The following is a 17,762-nucleotide window of genomic DNA, read 5'->3' on the forward strand; positions in this document are numbered from 1 at the left end:
AAAGTTAATTACATTTTAAAACTTAAAGGAACAAACCACAAAGAAACACCATCACACATTTACAGACTGGCCAAAAAAATGTGCACTGGCGATAGGCCGCTAGACTCCATCTCAGAGCAAAAGCAATGAAGAACAGCCAGTCTTTAACTAAAATGGATTACAGACATAAATGTAAAACACAAAAAATTGTAAAACTCGTGGAAAATAACACAGGATAAAATGAGGTGATCCTGGGTTTGGCAATAACTTCTTGGGTCTAACCCCAAAAGCATGACCCACAACAAAAAGAACTGGGTATGCTGGACTTCATTTAAATTAAAAATTTCTGTTCTGCAAAAGACACTGCTAGGAGACTGAAGACAAGCCACAGACTAGCTGAAAATCTGTGCGGAACACATATCTGATAAAGGACTGATATGCAGAATATGCTAAGAGCTCTTAAAACTAATAATTTTTAAAAAGTTAAACTGGGCAAAAGATCTGAACAAGCACCTCACCAAACAAGACATACAGTCAGCAAAAAAGCATATTACAAGACATTCAAGGATTTCCGTGGTGGCCCAGCAGTTAGGAATTCACCTGTCAGTGCAGGGGACAGAGGTTTGATCCCTGGGGAGGGAAGATGCCACGTGCCACAGGACAACCAAGCCCTCGCACCACAGCTACTGAGCCCATGCACCAGAGCCAGTGTCCCACAGCAAGACAGCCCACCGCACGGACAAACCCACGCACCACAGCTACAAAGTGGCCCCCGCTTGCCACAGCTAAAGAAAGACGGGAAAAAAAATAAAGAAAGAGAGAGAGACAGGGTGCAGCAACAAAGACCCAGTGCGGGCAACACTAAATAAATCATTTATTTAAGAATTGTTTTTTTAAAAAAAAGATGCTCAAAATCACCGTCATTAGGGAATTTCACATTGAAACCATAATGAAATACCACCACACACCTATGAGAAAGGGTACAACCCAAAACACAAAATTTTGGAAAGGATGTGGAGCAATAGGAACCCTCATCTGTTGCTGGTGAGAATGTGAAATGATACGACCACTTCAAACATAATGTGGCAGTTTCTCAAAACACTAAACACACTTTTACCGTAAGATAAAGCAATCACACTTAGTATTTACTAAAATGCAATGAAAACTTATATCCATACAAAAACCTGCACACAGATACTTGTAGCAGTTTTATTCATAACTGCCCTAACCTGGAAACAACAAAGATGTTTGTTAACATGCAAATGGACCGAAAAACTATAAGACATCCATATAATGGAATATTACTCAGTGATAAAAAGAAATGAGGTATCAAGTCACAAAAAGGCGTGGATAAAACTTAAAAGCAAACCGCACTGCTAAGTGAAAGAAGCCAATCTGAAAATGTTACACACATTATGATTCGGGAAAAGACAAAAACTACAGAGACAGTAACAAGACCGTGTGTGGGCAGGGGCTGGGAGAGAGGTAGGGAGGAACGAATAGGTGACACACAAGAGATTTTTAGGGCAGTGAAACTAATCTATGATACTGCTGCAAAATAATGGCGGAAAATGTCATTATACATTTGTCAAAATTCCCAACATGCACAACACAAACAGTGAACCCGGATGTAAACTATGGACTTCTGTTAATAAGAATGCAGCAGCATCAGTTCAATAATCAACACTGCTCTAAAAAATACAAAGTCTATTCATTTTTTTTAAGTATAGCTTAAACAGAAGAAAATATGAACATATTTCAAACATCATACTCTCAGAATATACATGGAAAATTTGTGTATCCAAAGATAAGGTGGTTGAGAGGGTTTGTTTTCAGATTAAAAATTGTCTTTGTTTTTTTTTTTAAATCTCTTTTATGACAGAAATCACATGAGTGAGCTCCACGCAGAAATGACCTAAATATTATTTTTATGAAAATAAAAATAAGGGAGAGAACCTAATTATCTCCTCACAAAGTATCAATACTTCCCTTTCCCAGGTATTCAATTTCTAAAAAGGGCATCAGAGTCGTTCTGTTAACTAACTTCCAAAATTCAGACTTCAGGTTCTTCCAGGCCCGGTCCCTCATCAAGGACCAGCAAGAAGGCTCTCAGTATGTTCTCTCCTCTCCTCATTAAACTGCCAACAACCCAGCCACCACATCAAAGCAACAAAGGAAAACAACTGCTGGTCTGCCTTTCCCCCAGTTGTTCACAACATGCCTATGAGGCCAGTGCCTTCTTCTTATCTACCCTTGCAATCCGAAGGCCACATTTCTTGCTCCTATCTCTCAAAACAATTCAGTAAATGTTTAACTAGTGCCTACTCATTGGAAAAGACTCTGATGCTGGGAGGGATTGGGGGCAGGAGGAGAAGGGGACGACAGAGGATGAGATGGCTGGATGGCATCACCGACTCGATGGACGTGAGTCTGAGTGAACTCCAAGAGTTGGTGATGGACAGGGAGGTCTGGCATGCTGCAATTCATGGGGTCGCAAAGAGTTGGATACAACTGAGCGACTGAACTGAACTGTGTGCCATGAGCCAACTTCTTTTTGCTCTTATCAGTCAGTTCAGTCACTCAGCTGTGTCCAACTCTGCAACCCCATAACTGCAGCACACCAGGCCTCCCTGTCCATCACCAACTCCCAGAGTTTACTCAAACTCATGTCCATTGAGTCAGTGATGCCATCCAACCATCTCATCCTCTGATGTTCCCTTCTCCTCCCACCCTCAATCTTTCCTAGCATCAGGGTCTTTAATGAGTCAGTTCTTCACATCAGGTGGCCAAAGTACTGGAGTTTCAGCTTCAGCATCAGTCCTTCCAATGAATATTCAGGATTGATTTCCTTTAGGATGGACTGGTTGGATCTCCCTGCTATCCAAGGGACTCTCAAGAGTCTTCTCCAACACCACAGTTCAAAAGCATCAATTCTTTGGTGCTCAGCTTTCTTTATACTCCAACTCTCACATCCATACATGACTACTCTTATATTTCCCTTTTAATCAAACATAGCTCTGGCTGTAATCCGCCCCTGAGGCAGATAGTATTCATGTTTACATTAAAAATTGCATTAAACTCAAAACCTCTGCTTTTCCGTCAATGAAAACCCACCTTTTTCTTCAAAGTCTACTTAAATCCAACTTTGCCATGAAACCTTTGTCCTTCCCAAATATCCATCTATAGTCTTTTGTTTCCCTGAAATTCCAAAGAACTTATAACTAGTAAGGATATCACTCAGCACTTAACCAATTATCTTACAGGAAGTAGGCGCTGTACTTTTTCCAAGAGGGTAGAAATGTGCCTTATATACCACTCACAGCACTTAGCTCAGTGCTAAGTATGGAATACACAATAACATTTGTTAACTGAAGAGCTCTTTTCTTCTTAATTTTCTTGTTTTCTAAGAATTCAAATTTTATCAACTCATAAAACTATCAGATATTATCTAGAATGTGAGTGAAAATACCTTAACCTTTATATGTAAAGTCTTAAAACATTGTTCTTAAAAGGCATAGTGGAAACTCAGCCATTTAAATACTCTGTTGGTAGATTTGGTAAAATCTATTTAGTGAAATAAATGTGTCTGTTTGCATCTACAAAAAGCTATGTATACATTTAGTTCTGAGTCTAACAAAAGTTCTTGGCAAAGCTTCTTATCTCTGCCAAAAGTGGAAGTAGGCTTTGTGATGTGGACACTTGTGTAGGAAAATTCCCTTCAATTGGAAAATAAACTGAGATCACATGCTAATTTTACATGGGCTATTTACTAATAACTCAATGACAGTAAGATTCTATTCATTAAGAATCAAGTTCTCTACCCCAAAATACACTGGCTTCATACTGAGCTAAAGATAAAACTGTAATTAATGATCCCCACAATTAATTATCCTAAAGTTCAGTAGTACCAGATTTGCATTTAAGAATGACAAACAAAACCTCAACTAAATGTTATATTATCAAATCAACAATGATGTTACCTTAGTGGTATATGATTACTGAGGAACATCTCAGCTGTGTTAATCAACTCTGCAGTGCTTTCGTGAGCAGGATCAACTATGAAAACCTATAGGAAGAGGGAAAGGAAAACATGAAATGACATTCATTCAAATGCCATTGGGTCAGTAAAAATGCCTTACGTCTTTTTATTGGGTTGGCCATTTTCCTCCAGCTACTTTTGAACCTTATAAAAAAGAAATTATACAAATAGCAGTTACCCTCCCTCTGTATTCAAAGAACATGGTACTCAAAGACTAAATGATTTTGTCATGATCTTATGCTAACATGAAAACTACATCCAGATACCTTATTCCTATCCTTCACTACTTAACAATACATATTTTATTAATTCTTCCACTTTAGAAAACAGAGATTAGCTTCTTGGGTATTCATTTCAAAGGATAGAACCCAATTTTTAGACCACAGTAATAGGTATCATGTATTAAGCTCTCATGGTGTGCTTTATGGGGAGGGAGGAGGGTTCAGGATGGGGAACACAGGTATACCTGTGGTGGATTCATTTCGATATTTGGCAAAACGAATACAATATTGTAAAGTTTAAAAATAAAATAAAATTTAAAAAAATAATAAAATAAAATAAAATTGAATAAAAAAAATAATAGCCATCTCATTGAATCAAATAAAGTTCTCATTTAATAAATTATTTCATATGCCAAGAAAAAAAAAGAGACTGAAATTTTGACTAGGAAGGGAAAAAGGGGGGTTTCAAAAGAGTGACCGAAGTGTAAAAGATCGTTTCCCAGAAAAGTTCTCAGGAAGCCAACTTCAGCCCTCACCTGCCCCATCTCTGCAGGAGCTACATGAGGGAAGAGAAAGACATGAGATGGGGAAAGAGGGCCAACTAAGAACCTCTGTCTTTCTAAAGCAGTGGAATAAGGATAAAAAGTAGGAGCTGGCAAAGATTTATTTAAGAGAATAAACTGAACTATCAAATTTTAGGGATTAAGCTATTCAAGAAAAACAGAAGATATATTTATCTTCTGAGTGAAAAAGGAAAACTATCTTAAAACTCAAGACAATCTAAACCTTCAGGTTAAAGATGAGGAGCATCCCTTATACACAGACATTTCACAGCCCTACAATGAATACATTTCCAAACCCTTTCAATTTGAACACAGAGCTAGAAAAAAAACATATTTAGTGGTATTAGTGCAGGGCGGAAGCGAGGCAGAGAAGCAACTAGTAAAGGAGAGACTCGAACACTATAGATACGAGAGAAAAGGAAGAATGCAAGGAAGAAATAGAGATCATGGTCCAGCAACAAGAAGCTTCACTTACCATGTTGTGCAAGTTCTTCCTGATCTGTCGGATTACACCAGGAAAGGTGGGGCGAAGCAATTCTTGTAGGCTAGAAGGCCACGAATTGTATCTGCTATCAACTTCCAGGTTGTTGATCCACTACAAAAAAAAGAACACAACATGGTGTATATACTTTAGTTACCACCAGTGAAATTTGCAAAAATAACAGTAAGACTTTATTTCAAGAATAATCACGTCGTGAAAAGACCATTTTCAAAGTAGACAAATGAGTAACTAGGACTTCCCTGTGGTCCAGCGGTAATGTCCCCAGTGCAGAGAGCACAGGTTCGATCTCTGGTCCAGGAAGATCCCACATGCTGTGAGCCAACTAAGCCTATGTGCCACAACTGCTGAAGCCCACAAGCGTACAGCCTGTGCCCCGCAACAAGAGAAGCCGCTGCAAGGAGACGCCCACACACGGCAACTAGGAGGCAGCCCTGCTCTCGGCAGAAAGACCACATGCAGCAATGAAGACTCAGCACAGCCAAAAATAAATCAATGAATATTTTTTTTTTTAAAAAGTGACTAAAACACAAGCCACAAAATATAAGAAGGTATTTGCAACTTACAAAATGAATAAAGGACTAGTGTCAAGAATATCTACAGAAATCTAACATATCAATTTAAAAAGGCAAAGAACATATGAGAAATAGAAATGAGTCAAAAATATGAATAAGGAATTTATAGAGGAATTTTAAATGGGCAATTAACACAAGCAAAGATACACACCTTCACTAGTAATCCAAGAAATATAAACTAAGCACAATGTAATTTCACTCATATTGTCAATATCCGAGAATAGGCAAAAATATAGAACAGTGGGCATTTTCATCCAATTCTGAAGTCTGCAACAGTCACTTTGGAGAAAATGACCTACTAAAGATGAAACTTTTGTTACTATTCTACCACGAAGTACTGCAGCTCCAGGTATTTACCCCACAAGGCTACCCACTCCGGTATTCTGGCTTGGAGAGAGTCCATGGGGTCGCAAGAAGTTGGACATGACTGAGCAACTTTCACCTCACTCCACTTCAAAGATGAAACTTTTGCTACTATCCTACCGCTAAGTACTGCAGCTCTAGGTATCGATCCCGAATATTAAATTCTCAAATGTACAAAGAGAGGTACAAAAGGGCCATAACAATACTGCTCAAAACAGCAAAGAATTAGAAACAACTAAATATTCATAAAAAATGAATGAATTAAATGGTACATAATATCTGAACAAATAGCAGGGTGGGAAAGTATGTGAATAATATTTTGTTCATGTACATAAAGAGTATTTCTGGAAGGATATACAATGAATTGATAAAGCCTGTTGCTTCTAGGCCCACTCCAGTACTCTTGCCTGGAAAATCCCATGGACGGAGGAGCCTGGTAGGCTGCAGTCCATGGGGTCGCTAAGAGTCGGATACGACTGAGCGACTTCACTTTCACTTTTCACTTTGATGCACTGGAGAAGGAAATGGCAATCCACTCCAGTGTTCTTGCCTGGAGAATCCCAGGGACGGGGAAGCCTGGTGGGCTGCCGTCTATGGGGTCACATAGAGTCGGACACGACTGAAGCAACTTAGCAGCAGCAGCAGCAGCAGTTGCTTCTAGGAAGAAAAACTGGACAGCTCGGTTAAGAGTTTTTTCAATACACAATCTTTTGTATGTCTTAAATTCCACATTGTGAATTTATAAAAGGTATTTTTTAAAAATTAGAAGAATATAAAACATGATATGATAAACTAGACCTTTATGTATCAAGTAGGTAAGTCTTGAAAAAATTGTTGAGTAACTCATTTTTTAAAAATTTGATGAAGGATACTGAGATATGGCATTTTAAAAAATTTTAAAAACATATGACAGGGAAGAAAATGATCAAATAAGTGACAGGAGGGATACATGCCCACTTCAAAAGATGAATTACCCGCAGGGAGGAGAGGGGTGGAACTAGGAAGAGATATAAAGAGGGCTTTCACCGAAACGTTTTTTTCTTCCAAGAAAACATGAAATGATTAAACTAACATTTAGCAAGTATGGCAATGGGTCCTATGATTGTTAATTATGTCAAAGCTTTACTCTGTAATGAAAAAAATTCTACAGAGAAACAAATCACATAACAGTATTCATCCACATAACAGTTGTAACACCAAGTGAGAATTCAAGTAGGAAACATCTACATTCTGTATTACTCCCCTTTCCAAAAAATTTCCCTAAAATAAATGCAGGACAGACACCGAGAGAAAGGGCCTGGAGAGCGAAAGGTGCAGGTGCATCTCACCACCTGTGTCACTGTCACCACAACTACCCAGGCAGCTCCGAGCCCTCTAGTCTCTCATATCTGAGGAGACAAAGGCCCAGAGACATCATATAGCAGGTATTCATCTCTATAAGTCATTCAGTATAAAATATCAGTCTTTTCTTAAAGAGGCTTGGTAGCTAAAATAATATTTTTAAACAAAATCACACAAGAGTATCACACAACTAAAAAAACTAAACACTTTCCAAAGAGGTGCTCAGCTGATTCCTAAGGAGATATAAAATTCGAAAAATCACTGTCTTAACCACATTAAACCAAATGACTCAACTTTCTGGAGCATTTAAGAGCCTACTTTATTATATACACATATGCCATATAAGCAGTTGTTGCAAATCTTTGATGCCAATGAAAGAGATGACAGGAATAACTTATCTTTCATAGAAGACAAATGCGAATTCCATAATAAAATAATTGGCCAGATCACCCCCTGGACACTCACGGAATACCTACCGAAATAGCAGGGCTCCTGATGTCTACTCCATAGTCGGCCTCAGAGGGCTGTATATTCAGTTTCAAGACATTATGCAGAGAAAGGCCTTCTATTCCCAGTCTATGTAGACCCTCCATCACCCGAGCTTCATTCCTCAATATATCAAACAGACTGGGGGAAAAAAACAGTATTTAGGAAAAAGGGCCCTAAAAAAAATTTCTCACCATGAAAAAATTCATCAGTTCAAACTCTATGCCCCTTCACAGTAGTTGAGAAGTCAAAAGAGGAGGTTCTTCCCTTGGTTCATTTTGTCCAAATATGCAGAACAGAGTGGGTAAGACTTGCTTCTTGGTTGATATTTATTTATACTTACCAATGTATACATTGTGTAGAGATTAACTACACACACACACAATTTGAGGATGAAATAATCCTAAATCTGGATTTTACACTGTATGTTTTTAAAAACACTAAAGTAATCTTCCTGTGATATTTCTTATAATTGCACATGAATCTATAACTATCTGAAAATAATTTAGTAACACCAAAAAATACACTAAATAATATGTGTTTCAATATCAGTATCAATTCCCAAAAGGCCCACACACATATGATCATAGAAAAAGGTGTGGAGGAATTCACATCCAACTTAAAAGGTTTGCAGGGTAAGGAAGATTAAATAAGATGAAACACAATGAGACTTCACTGTTTAGTTCCTTTATCTCTGCATTATTGAAAACTGTTTACAAAAAGCTAGTACACAGTTTGTAATAGTATGGAAAATTAAAGGTTTTTTTAATATGAAGTAAAAATGAGGGCAGCTTTTAATGTGTTCTTTACCAATTTTTTACTAGGTCTGAAAGCAGTGTGTGCACATAAAAGCTAAATTAAATTAATGTGAAAAGTATCTTACTGTGGAAGCTGTTTCTTCTGAAGCATTAACCAACCATAGCTTTTGTTTTCACTATTATAAAGCCTTAGTGTCAACTATGTCACTTTTAATTTCAAAGAAAAAATCAGAATTCCACTTGTCTTCCACATCCACCCACCCCAAAATTCATGGGGACAATTTAGAGAAATTTAATCCTAAACCACATTTTAACAAAAAGATAGCTATTCAAATAATAGACACTTGGACCTTAAATGTCCAAGGTATCAGATGTACATTATGATAAAAAATGGCCAAGTATCATTCTGCCCATCCCAGCCAGAATATGGACTACCTAAACGCACTCACTGGGCTGATGAGTCATCAGGTTTTGCAGCATGTCACATCAAGGAGGAACAACAGTCTGGACATATCACAAGGAGCCACACATTATGAAAACTTATCAGAGTGAAAAATATTTATCCATACCTGAATATATCTTGTGTCTCTAAATCAATATGAAGTCCATTGATGAATAGTGCTGAATCTCCAGGCTGTAACCCTAAAGTTCCCTTGAAATACTGAAATATGAAAAATTGATTAAGGAGTAGGAAGAGAATGTTTAACAAAAATTTCCACGTTTCTGGCTTTATGTACAAATATTGACAATGATCATTACAGTGTTTCCTACAATGTTGGGGTAGGGAGGGTATTCAATAAGCCAAGTGCTGAGATTTACCTTTCTGATACCCTTGCCTGTCTGTGATGCTAGTCAAGGTTGAGCCAGCAGTCACTAACAGCTGGCCTTCTGGATGAAGTCCAGGGATCTGATTCAAAAGGGTTTCAAAACCCTATACCTCCCTTAAACCTCCAAACCAAGGCATACCAAGAAACTGAGTCGCTGAGCTAAGGGTGGCACCTATATGCACCCACGCTCTCTAAGGCCTGGCCTTTAAGGGGCCCTCCAACTGATGCCCACAGTCATGGTGGAACACACACGACCCCACAGCCCCTGCAGCCTTCAGAACTGCCTAACCCACCGGAAACACTGCTTTGATGCCGTATCATAGCTTCTATTGACTTCTATCTTTTCCATTCAATTCTTTCTCTCCAAGGAAACCAGCACTGTTAATCGTATATTAGACACCACACAATAGAGAAGGAAAGAAACAAATCAGATGCTAGGGACAGAACTTGGATCCCTAAGCTCTCCCAGGGCTGGGAGTGAGCAGCAGGGACCACTGAGCTCCCTTCATGACCCCGCAGTCAGTGGACCAAGAGAAATGAACTCTAAGATCTAGCACTATGTGGGAAAAACATAAAACAAAACAATGCAGAAGCCACAGCTTTTGCTTCTTTGCCCTCAGAAGATAAATAATAAGCAAGAGAAGGGTAGATAATAGAAAACTCCATCAATGAGAATCAGAAATTTTTACATGGGAAAGGAAAACTCCACATCTGCTCACTCCAAGGCTGTGAACACAGCACCCTGTGACTGTGGGAAAGACTGACTGGGATCTATGAGAAATGAAACACAACATGGGGATCCCATGCTGAAAACAGGTGACCGAGTGGAAGCTATCAAATGCTCTGCTCTACTGGGCTTCAACAACCCTGCCAGGCAGAAGATGAGAAGATCCTTTTCTGGAGACTACCCAGCTTAAGACGAAAAGTTTAAAGATCTGTCACGGGAGTGCCCTAAGAAATGGCCATATCAGCTTAGCCTACAGTCACAGAGCTGCATTCTCAGGGCTTTCAATCGGTTTTTTATTGCCTTGCTCTCCAATACAAGCAGTTAGTGAGAGATCACCAGGTATCTCAGGAAAGCCTCCAACATTTAAGACAAGAGGCTAAGACAAACAGAAAGGCAACTTAAAAGGAAACAGACTATGAAAAGAGAAGAAAACACACACATGAACCACGGATATCTTCAGAAAAGTAACACCATAAAAAGAAGAATCCAATAACCCTTGTAAGTTAAAAATCTGTCAACTAAAGAAAAGAATCTCAACAAATGGTCTGAAAATCCATCCCAGAAAGTTTAAAAATAAAAGCAAATGAACTAGAAAACAAGAAATAAAAGATTTTTAATTAGGTCAAACAAGTCAAGAAGGTATAACATATTAAGAGTAAACAGGAGTTCTAGAAAAACAGAAAAGAGAAACCAAAAAGACCAAATGCAAAGAAATAAGTCCAGAAAATTTCCCAAAACTAAAGGAAATGATTTTCCAGATTTAAAGGGTTCACCAACCACTAAAAAGTACAGACTTTTTTAAAAGGCCTTGTTGTCGTTCAGTTGCTAATTCATGTCCAACTCTTTGCACCTCCATGGACTGCAGCACATTAGGCTCCTCCATCCTCTACTATTTCAGAGTTTGCTCAGAATAATGTTCATTGAGTCAATGATGTCATCTAACCATCTCATCCTCTGCCACCCTCTTCTCCTTTTGCCTTCAATCTTTCCCAGCATCAGGGTCTTTTCCAATGTCCTTTGCATTAGGGGGCCAAAGTACTGGAGCTTCAGCTTTACCATCAGTCCTTCCAATGAATATTCAAGGTTAATTTCCTTTAGGATGGACTGGTTTGATCTCCTTTCTGTCCAAGGGACTCTCAAGAGGCTTCTCTAGGACCACAGTTCCAAAGCATCAATTCTTCAGCACTCAGCCTTCTTTATGGTCCAACTCTCACATCTGTACATGACTACTGGAAAAACCATAGCTTTGACTATACGGACCCTTGTTGGCAAAGTGATGTTTCTGCTTTTGAATATGCTATCTACGTTTGTTATAGCTTTCCTTCCAAGGAATAAGCATCTTTTAATTCCATGCCTGCAATCACCATCCACAGTGACTTTGGAGTCCAAGAAAATAAAATCTGTCACTGTTCCAGTTTTCCCCCTTCTATTTGCCATGAAGTGATGGGACTTGACGCCATGACCTTAGATTTTTGAATGTTGAGTTTCAAGCCAGCTTTTTCCCTCTCCTCTTTCACCCTTTGCATGGGGCTCTTTAGTTTCTCTTCACTTTCTTCCATCAGACTGGTACCATCTGCCTATCTAAGGACCCTGATATTTCTCCCAGAAATCTTAACTCCCAGCTTGGGATTCATCCAGCCCAGCGTTTCCCATGGTGTACTCTGCATACAACTTAAATAAGCCGGGTGACAATATGTACTCCTTTCCCAATTTTTAACCAGTCAGTTGTTGCACATCTGGTTCTGCTGCTTATTGACCTGCATACAGGTTTCTCAGGAGACAGGTCAGGTGACCTGGTATTCTCATCTAAGAACTTTGCAGTTTTTTTGTGACCTACACAGTCAAAGGCTTTAATGCAGCCAATAAAGCAGATGTTTTTCTGGAATTCCCCTGCTTTCTCCATGATTAAACAATGTTAGCAAATTGATCTCTTGTTCCTCTGCCTTTTCTAAACCCAGCATGTACATCTGAAAGTTATCAATTCATGTACTGCTGAAGCCTAGCTTGAAGGATTTTGATCATAACCTTGCTAGCATGTGAAATGAGTGCAGTTTTATGGTAGTTTAAACATTCTTTGGCATTGCCCTTCTTGGCATTATCACTGTGAAATTTCAGATTACTAGGGTCAAAGAAAAGATCCTATGATTCAAAAAAAAACAAAAACACAACAGCATATAAAGGCTTCAGACTTCTCAAAAGCCATAATGGAAACCAAAATTCCTTCAAACTTCTAAATAATTTCCAACCTAGAATTCTATACCCAGCCAAGCTCCTGATAAAAACAGAAACAGAAGGGACTTCCCTGGCGGTCCAGTGATTAAGACTCTGCCCTTTCATTGCAGGAGGTGCGGGTTCGATCCCTTGTCAGGGTACTGAGATCCATGCAACACAGCATGGTCAAGGAAAAAAAAAAAAGGAAAACCGATTTCTTAGAATTTACCTCACACACAACCCTTCTCATGAAGAATGATTTGCTGCACCGAAATAAGGGAGTAAACCAAAATCAAAGAAGACATGGATAGATATCCAAGAGATAGGAGATCCAACAAAAGAGGTTAAAGGAAGGTCCCAGGATAATTGATATGTACTAGACATAGAGAGAGGAGGGCATGGCAACCCACTCCAGTATTCTTGCTTGAAGAATCCCCATGGAGAGAGGAGCCTGGTGGGCTACAATCAATGGGGTGGCAAAGAGTCGAGCATTACTGAGCGACTAAGCACAGCACAACACTAGACACAAAGAACCACCAGTCCACAGTGAAGCGGATCAAAACCGATATAATCATGACAAAACTAAAGGGACAGTAGAGAGACGGGGACAGTGCCAGTATGAAGTACTGGTAGACAGTGGGAGGAGAGGCAGCGCAGTGAAAGAAAGTTAAACCTCACCATTGTAACAGAAGCCAATACATGAGACTGGAAAATGAGAAAGTACCAATTTAAGCTTGCTAGAATCTGGAGATAAATATCAAAACAAATCAGGATTTGAAAGCAGATGCTTCTGGGAAGGGGGATACACAGGGAGTGGGACATGTTAGGGGGGATGTTATTTTTCTAAAGAAACTGATAACATTATTTGATGCTTTGAGTTACATTCATATTTAACTGTGATTAAAAACGGAAAGTATAAAAAAGATTCTACAAATGAATCAAAATATCATCTTTAATAAAACAGTAAAACCATTAAACGTCACTGATTTAACTCACATTTGTGCATCTTTAAAGATATAATACAAAATAGAAAGGCTACTATTTTCCATTGGTTAGTACCTTCTGATTCTCTTCCACTTCAGCTCTAAGTTCTGAAGTCACAGCTGTTTTTGTTATTGCTCTAAGGAAAGAAAAACATTATCAGTGATTGGTTTAGTATTTGATATACATGACTTCAATTTCCCTATATGAAACAACACACTGTTCAATAAATTACAAAAAAAACTAAATGGAAAAAACTCTAAACCTTTACAACTGATAAAATAAATTTCTCCTCTCAGACGTGTATATTTGTTCATTATCATAAGATAGAAAACCAAGGGAAAGTAATAGTAATAGCTGATTTAAATGGAAGTGCAGTTATTTCCAGGAACTTAGTTAAATATATGCAACTCTATTCCTATATATCATCTCTACAGCTCATAGAATAAAAGGATAATGTTAAATAAGTTAAGGCTACAGACTCCTCAACCTTTTTAAGCATATGTATGTCTTCAACAGGGCTTCCCGGGTGCCGCTAGTAGTAAAGAACCCACCTCCTAATACAGGATACATAAGAGATCAGGTTCAATCCCTTGGAGGAGGGCATGGCAACCCACTCCAGTATTCTTGCCTGGAAAATCCCCATGGACAGAGAAGCCTGGTGGGCTACAGTCCACAAGGTCACAAAGAATCAGACACAACTGAAGCGACTTCGCACACACATGTCAACAGCACACACGACTAAATAAGGATGTACTACATGATTTTTAAGTCCTGTCTAAGTGTTTTCCAAGACTAAACAAGTAAACAAATTTACTTACAAAAGCATTTCAGTTAAAACACCTCATTCAATTACTCAAGTAAAGGACTGACAATCATTTAAGTTTCTGAAAATGTGGCTTTTAAAACAAGTTTGCCTCATATTTATGAGAAGTAGAGGACCTTTATACAACTGAAAGCAATGCAGAAAAGCTGCATTCAAAACCTTAATCAGTCACTATATCAGTGACTGACAAACCTTTATCAGTCAGCCTCTATAATTCATTTCCTTCATCAAGACTGATTAAAACGATATATATGAAACTGTTTAGGAAGAAAAGCACTAGAGTCCACACCAGACCCTAGATTAGTTACGTCTGCATACGTTAAATTTTGTTAACTCATCTAATCCTGAAAGGCAGGTACTGTTACTTCTGTTTTATTGCTGAGGAACGTGATTATTTGCAGTTACTCTCCTCAACCACACAATGCAAGGGTGCCTTCCTGAAAAGATGGTACCATTAGTAGTACAGCACTAGTAGCAACAGAACTTTAATTTTCTAAGCATTTTCATAATTTAGTGGCTTCAACATGGCGTAAGCATGGACATAATTAGACATGTGTTAAAAAGAAGACTGCCTCAAAACTGTATTACTCTGTGTTACCTGGCTTTGGTGGGAAAGTTTTGACTGAGATCCTTCATAATCACGAGAGCTAACTCAACAGGTGCAGCCAAGATCCGTGCAGCAGTCTGAAAACTTAGATCTGCAACAACGTCAAACAGAAGTTGAAGTGTATTAATCTAACACAATGAGAAATAGGAAAAAACATTGATTTCCCATTATTTTCTTGGTAATTAAGAATGCCTTAGAATGCCACCATTTCAGAGCGTGTCCAGGTTTTACTCAATTCACAGGCCCCTAGTGTTTACTGTAGCCGTTCCTCAATCTGCCGGCATAAACACTAGGGTACATACAAACACATTCAGCACAGGATTAATCCATCCCAAATCCTTTTCCTTCTTCTGAATTTACAACATATCACAAAGTATAGCAAAAGATTTTAGTAAATTATCTTGCGAAAAAAACTTTGACATACAGTTCTTTGGACCAAGAGCACATCCTGCCATACTGAGATGCCTTCAGCATCCAACTGTTTAATAAATGTGTACATATAGAAACACAAAGATTCTGACAAGCTTGTTTCTAGTTTTACAAACTAACACATCTGGGCAAAGACAGAAAGATCTGGTACTCTTCCATACATATATATTATTCTGCTAAGTGTTATCTGTCTACAAAAGGACTTCCTTCCATTTCTGATAAATCATAATAAATCACACAACCCTTAAAATCTGTGAATAAATATGAACAAATACAAATTCTAACTTTTTTAACACCGTAAAATTTAGAACGATTCTTCTACATTTTTATTACCTTGCAACTGCCAGACTTTTAAAGGTGCCATTTCATTGGTGCTCTCAACGAGATGCTTTCTGAGTTCTTTCAACTGTCCCTTCAGGTCAGGGTGCAGGTCTCTGAAAGAAACACAAAATCAATTCCTTTCATGTGTCTTTTCTTTCCCAAAGCATTTAGAAGTTGACCTCAAATTTATCTTCACGACTTTTCCCTCTACGTAATAGAAAAAATCCTACAATATAGGAAAAATATTAAAGTATAACTACTTTTCTTAAAAAAAATCAATAAGTTCATTTAAAAACTAACACAGTTTTAAAAATGCATCACTACAATAGTGCTTCTCTCTCTGAGGGGATGGAGAGGAGTGGGACTGAGAGTATGGAAGAGAGAGGACCTCAACGCTATTCACTGTGTTTTACTCAACTTGTTTCTTCTTTTCTTTCTTTAAGGAAAAGAAGGCATTATGTTGAAGGGAAAAAAACTCAATTCACAGTTTTTTCATATAGAAAAGCAAGTATGATAGCAACAATCAATTTTGAGTGGTGAGTACGTGGGTATATTATTCTCCTTTCCTGAATCTTTTTAATTTCTCAAAATAAAACTGGAAATACCTTGCTGCCGGTCCCAAAATGAATTTCTTTCAATACCTGCCCATAAATCCTTTACTCACATGAATATAATTCAAGCTTTCCAAAATAATTGGACTTTTCTTAGTTCTATCTCAAAATATAGTGCATTCTATTTAAAGTTAGTAAAACAAATTTTCAAAGTCAGACATACATCATTTAGATTAGAAACACAGATGGAATAGACTAATTGTTTTTAAATATTATAACTCAAAATTTCTTAAATACAACATGCCAAAAGTAAAACATTTACTCAGATCACTCACCATCCAACCAATACATTCGAGTTATTACAAACTTTTCTTCATGATAGAAGTGTCTTAAAATGGGTCAATTACTTTAAATAGCTAAATAACTATTCTGAATGTCCATAAAGGAAAATGTCTTCAATATTCTACACAATACTGTGCTGTAAATACATGAAATCATAATGCTATCCAAAAAACAAACATAAAACGTGACTATGAAAAGGAATTATGGAAATCTGGATGCAATAAAAATGGACCCTGACTGCATACTAATGAGGCCATAATTGGCGTTCAGCACAAAGAAACGTACATACGCACAGGATGAACTCAGTCTGTGCAGTCACTCCACACGAAATCATCTCTGCTAAACTTTAGTTACACCATTTTACTCAACCAAATGTTAAAGCTAAAGTGTATGAAACTACATCTACATATACTATTTCTATTTTTTTAAAAAGCACACCATAGATGTCCTAATTAAGATTTCCCTGAGCCCTGAGCAGAATTCAGGGCTCAGAACAATGAGAAGTCATATCAGAAATAGCTACAACATTTAAAATAAGAGCTAAGAAGATTTTTCAGGTAAAAAATTCTAAGATGCTTTCATAAAACGGTTAATGAAAAAAAAAGTTAATGAAATTTTCTTCAAAAAGCCATTTTCTATCTTCTTTCATATAAATCAAATTGCAATAAAATGTATTTCAACTGAACATATAAAATCCTCCATACCTATTATAACTCTTTTGCAATTTTTCAAGCTATGCTGAGCATAAGTAAATAGCTATAAACACAACATTGTAAATCAACTATACTTCAATAATTTTTTTAAAGAGACAAAAAACAAGCAAAAAAAAAATAGCTATAACCTCTTTAAGTTAAAATACACTTGATTTTCTCAGGAAAAGATTACATAAAATTATTAGATTTCTCCTACTATGTGAATCAAAAAGTGGAATGTAACTTTAATACTGTCAACTACAAGGTCCAAAAAGGGAAATCAACTTAAGCCATAGGAGGCAGTCATAGTATCATGTAAGAATAATGTGCTTCAGAATTACTAAAAATCATAAACATACTAGAAACTAAATGGTCATCTTCTCATATCAGAATACATATATAAAGTACTCTTGAGAAACAGGAG

The 17,762-nt window shown here is 37.6% G+C and overlaps 1 protein-coding gene across 2 annotated transcripts in view; it reads right to left on the minus strand.

Moving 5' to 3' along the window:
* The window catches only part of UGGT1 (UDP-glucose glycoprotein glucosyltransferase 1), a 110,992-nt gene that overhangs the window by 72,610 nt on the left and 20,620 nt on the right, over positions 1–17,762 (minus strand). For both annotated transcript variants that reach the window (XM_005202234.5, XM_002685231.6), the window contains exons 9-15: positions 15,766–15,866; positions 14,995–15,094; positions 13,649–13,709; positions 9,394–9,485; positions 8,057–8,207; positions 5,278–5,397; positions 3,960–4,045 (exon numbers count right to left, since the gene is read on the minus strand). In XM_005202234.5, the coding sequence (XP_005202291.1) occupies positions 3,960–4,045; positions 5,278–5,397; positions 8,057–8,207; positions 9,394–9,485; positions 13,649–13,709; positions 14,995–15,094; positions 15,766–15,866 (711 nt within the window). The remainder of the gene's footprint in view (positions 1–3,959; positions 4,046–5,277; positions 5,398–8,056; positions 8,208–9,393; positions 9,486–13,648; positions 13,710–14,994; positions 15,095–15,765; positions 15,867–17,762) is intronic.

Source organism: Bos taurus, chromosome 2 (genome assembly GCF_002263795.3).
Source record: "Bos taurus isolate L1 Dominette 01449 registration number 42190680 breed Hereford chromosome 2, ARS-UCD2.0, whole genome shotgun sequence".
Taxonomy (NCBI): Eukaryota; Metazoa; Chordata; class Mammalia; order Artiodactyla; family Bovidae; genus Bos; species Bos taurus.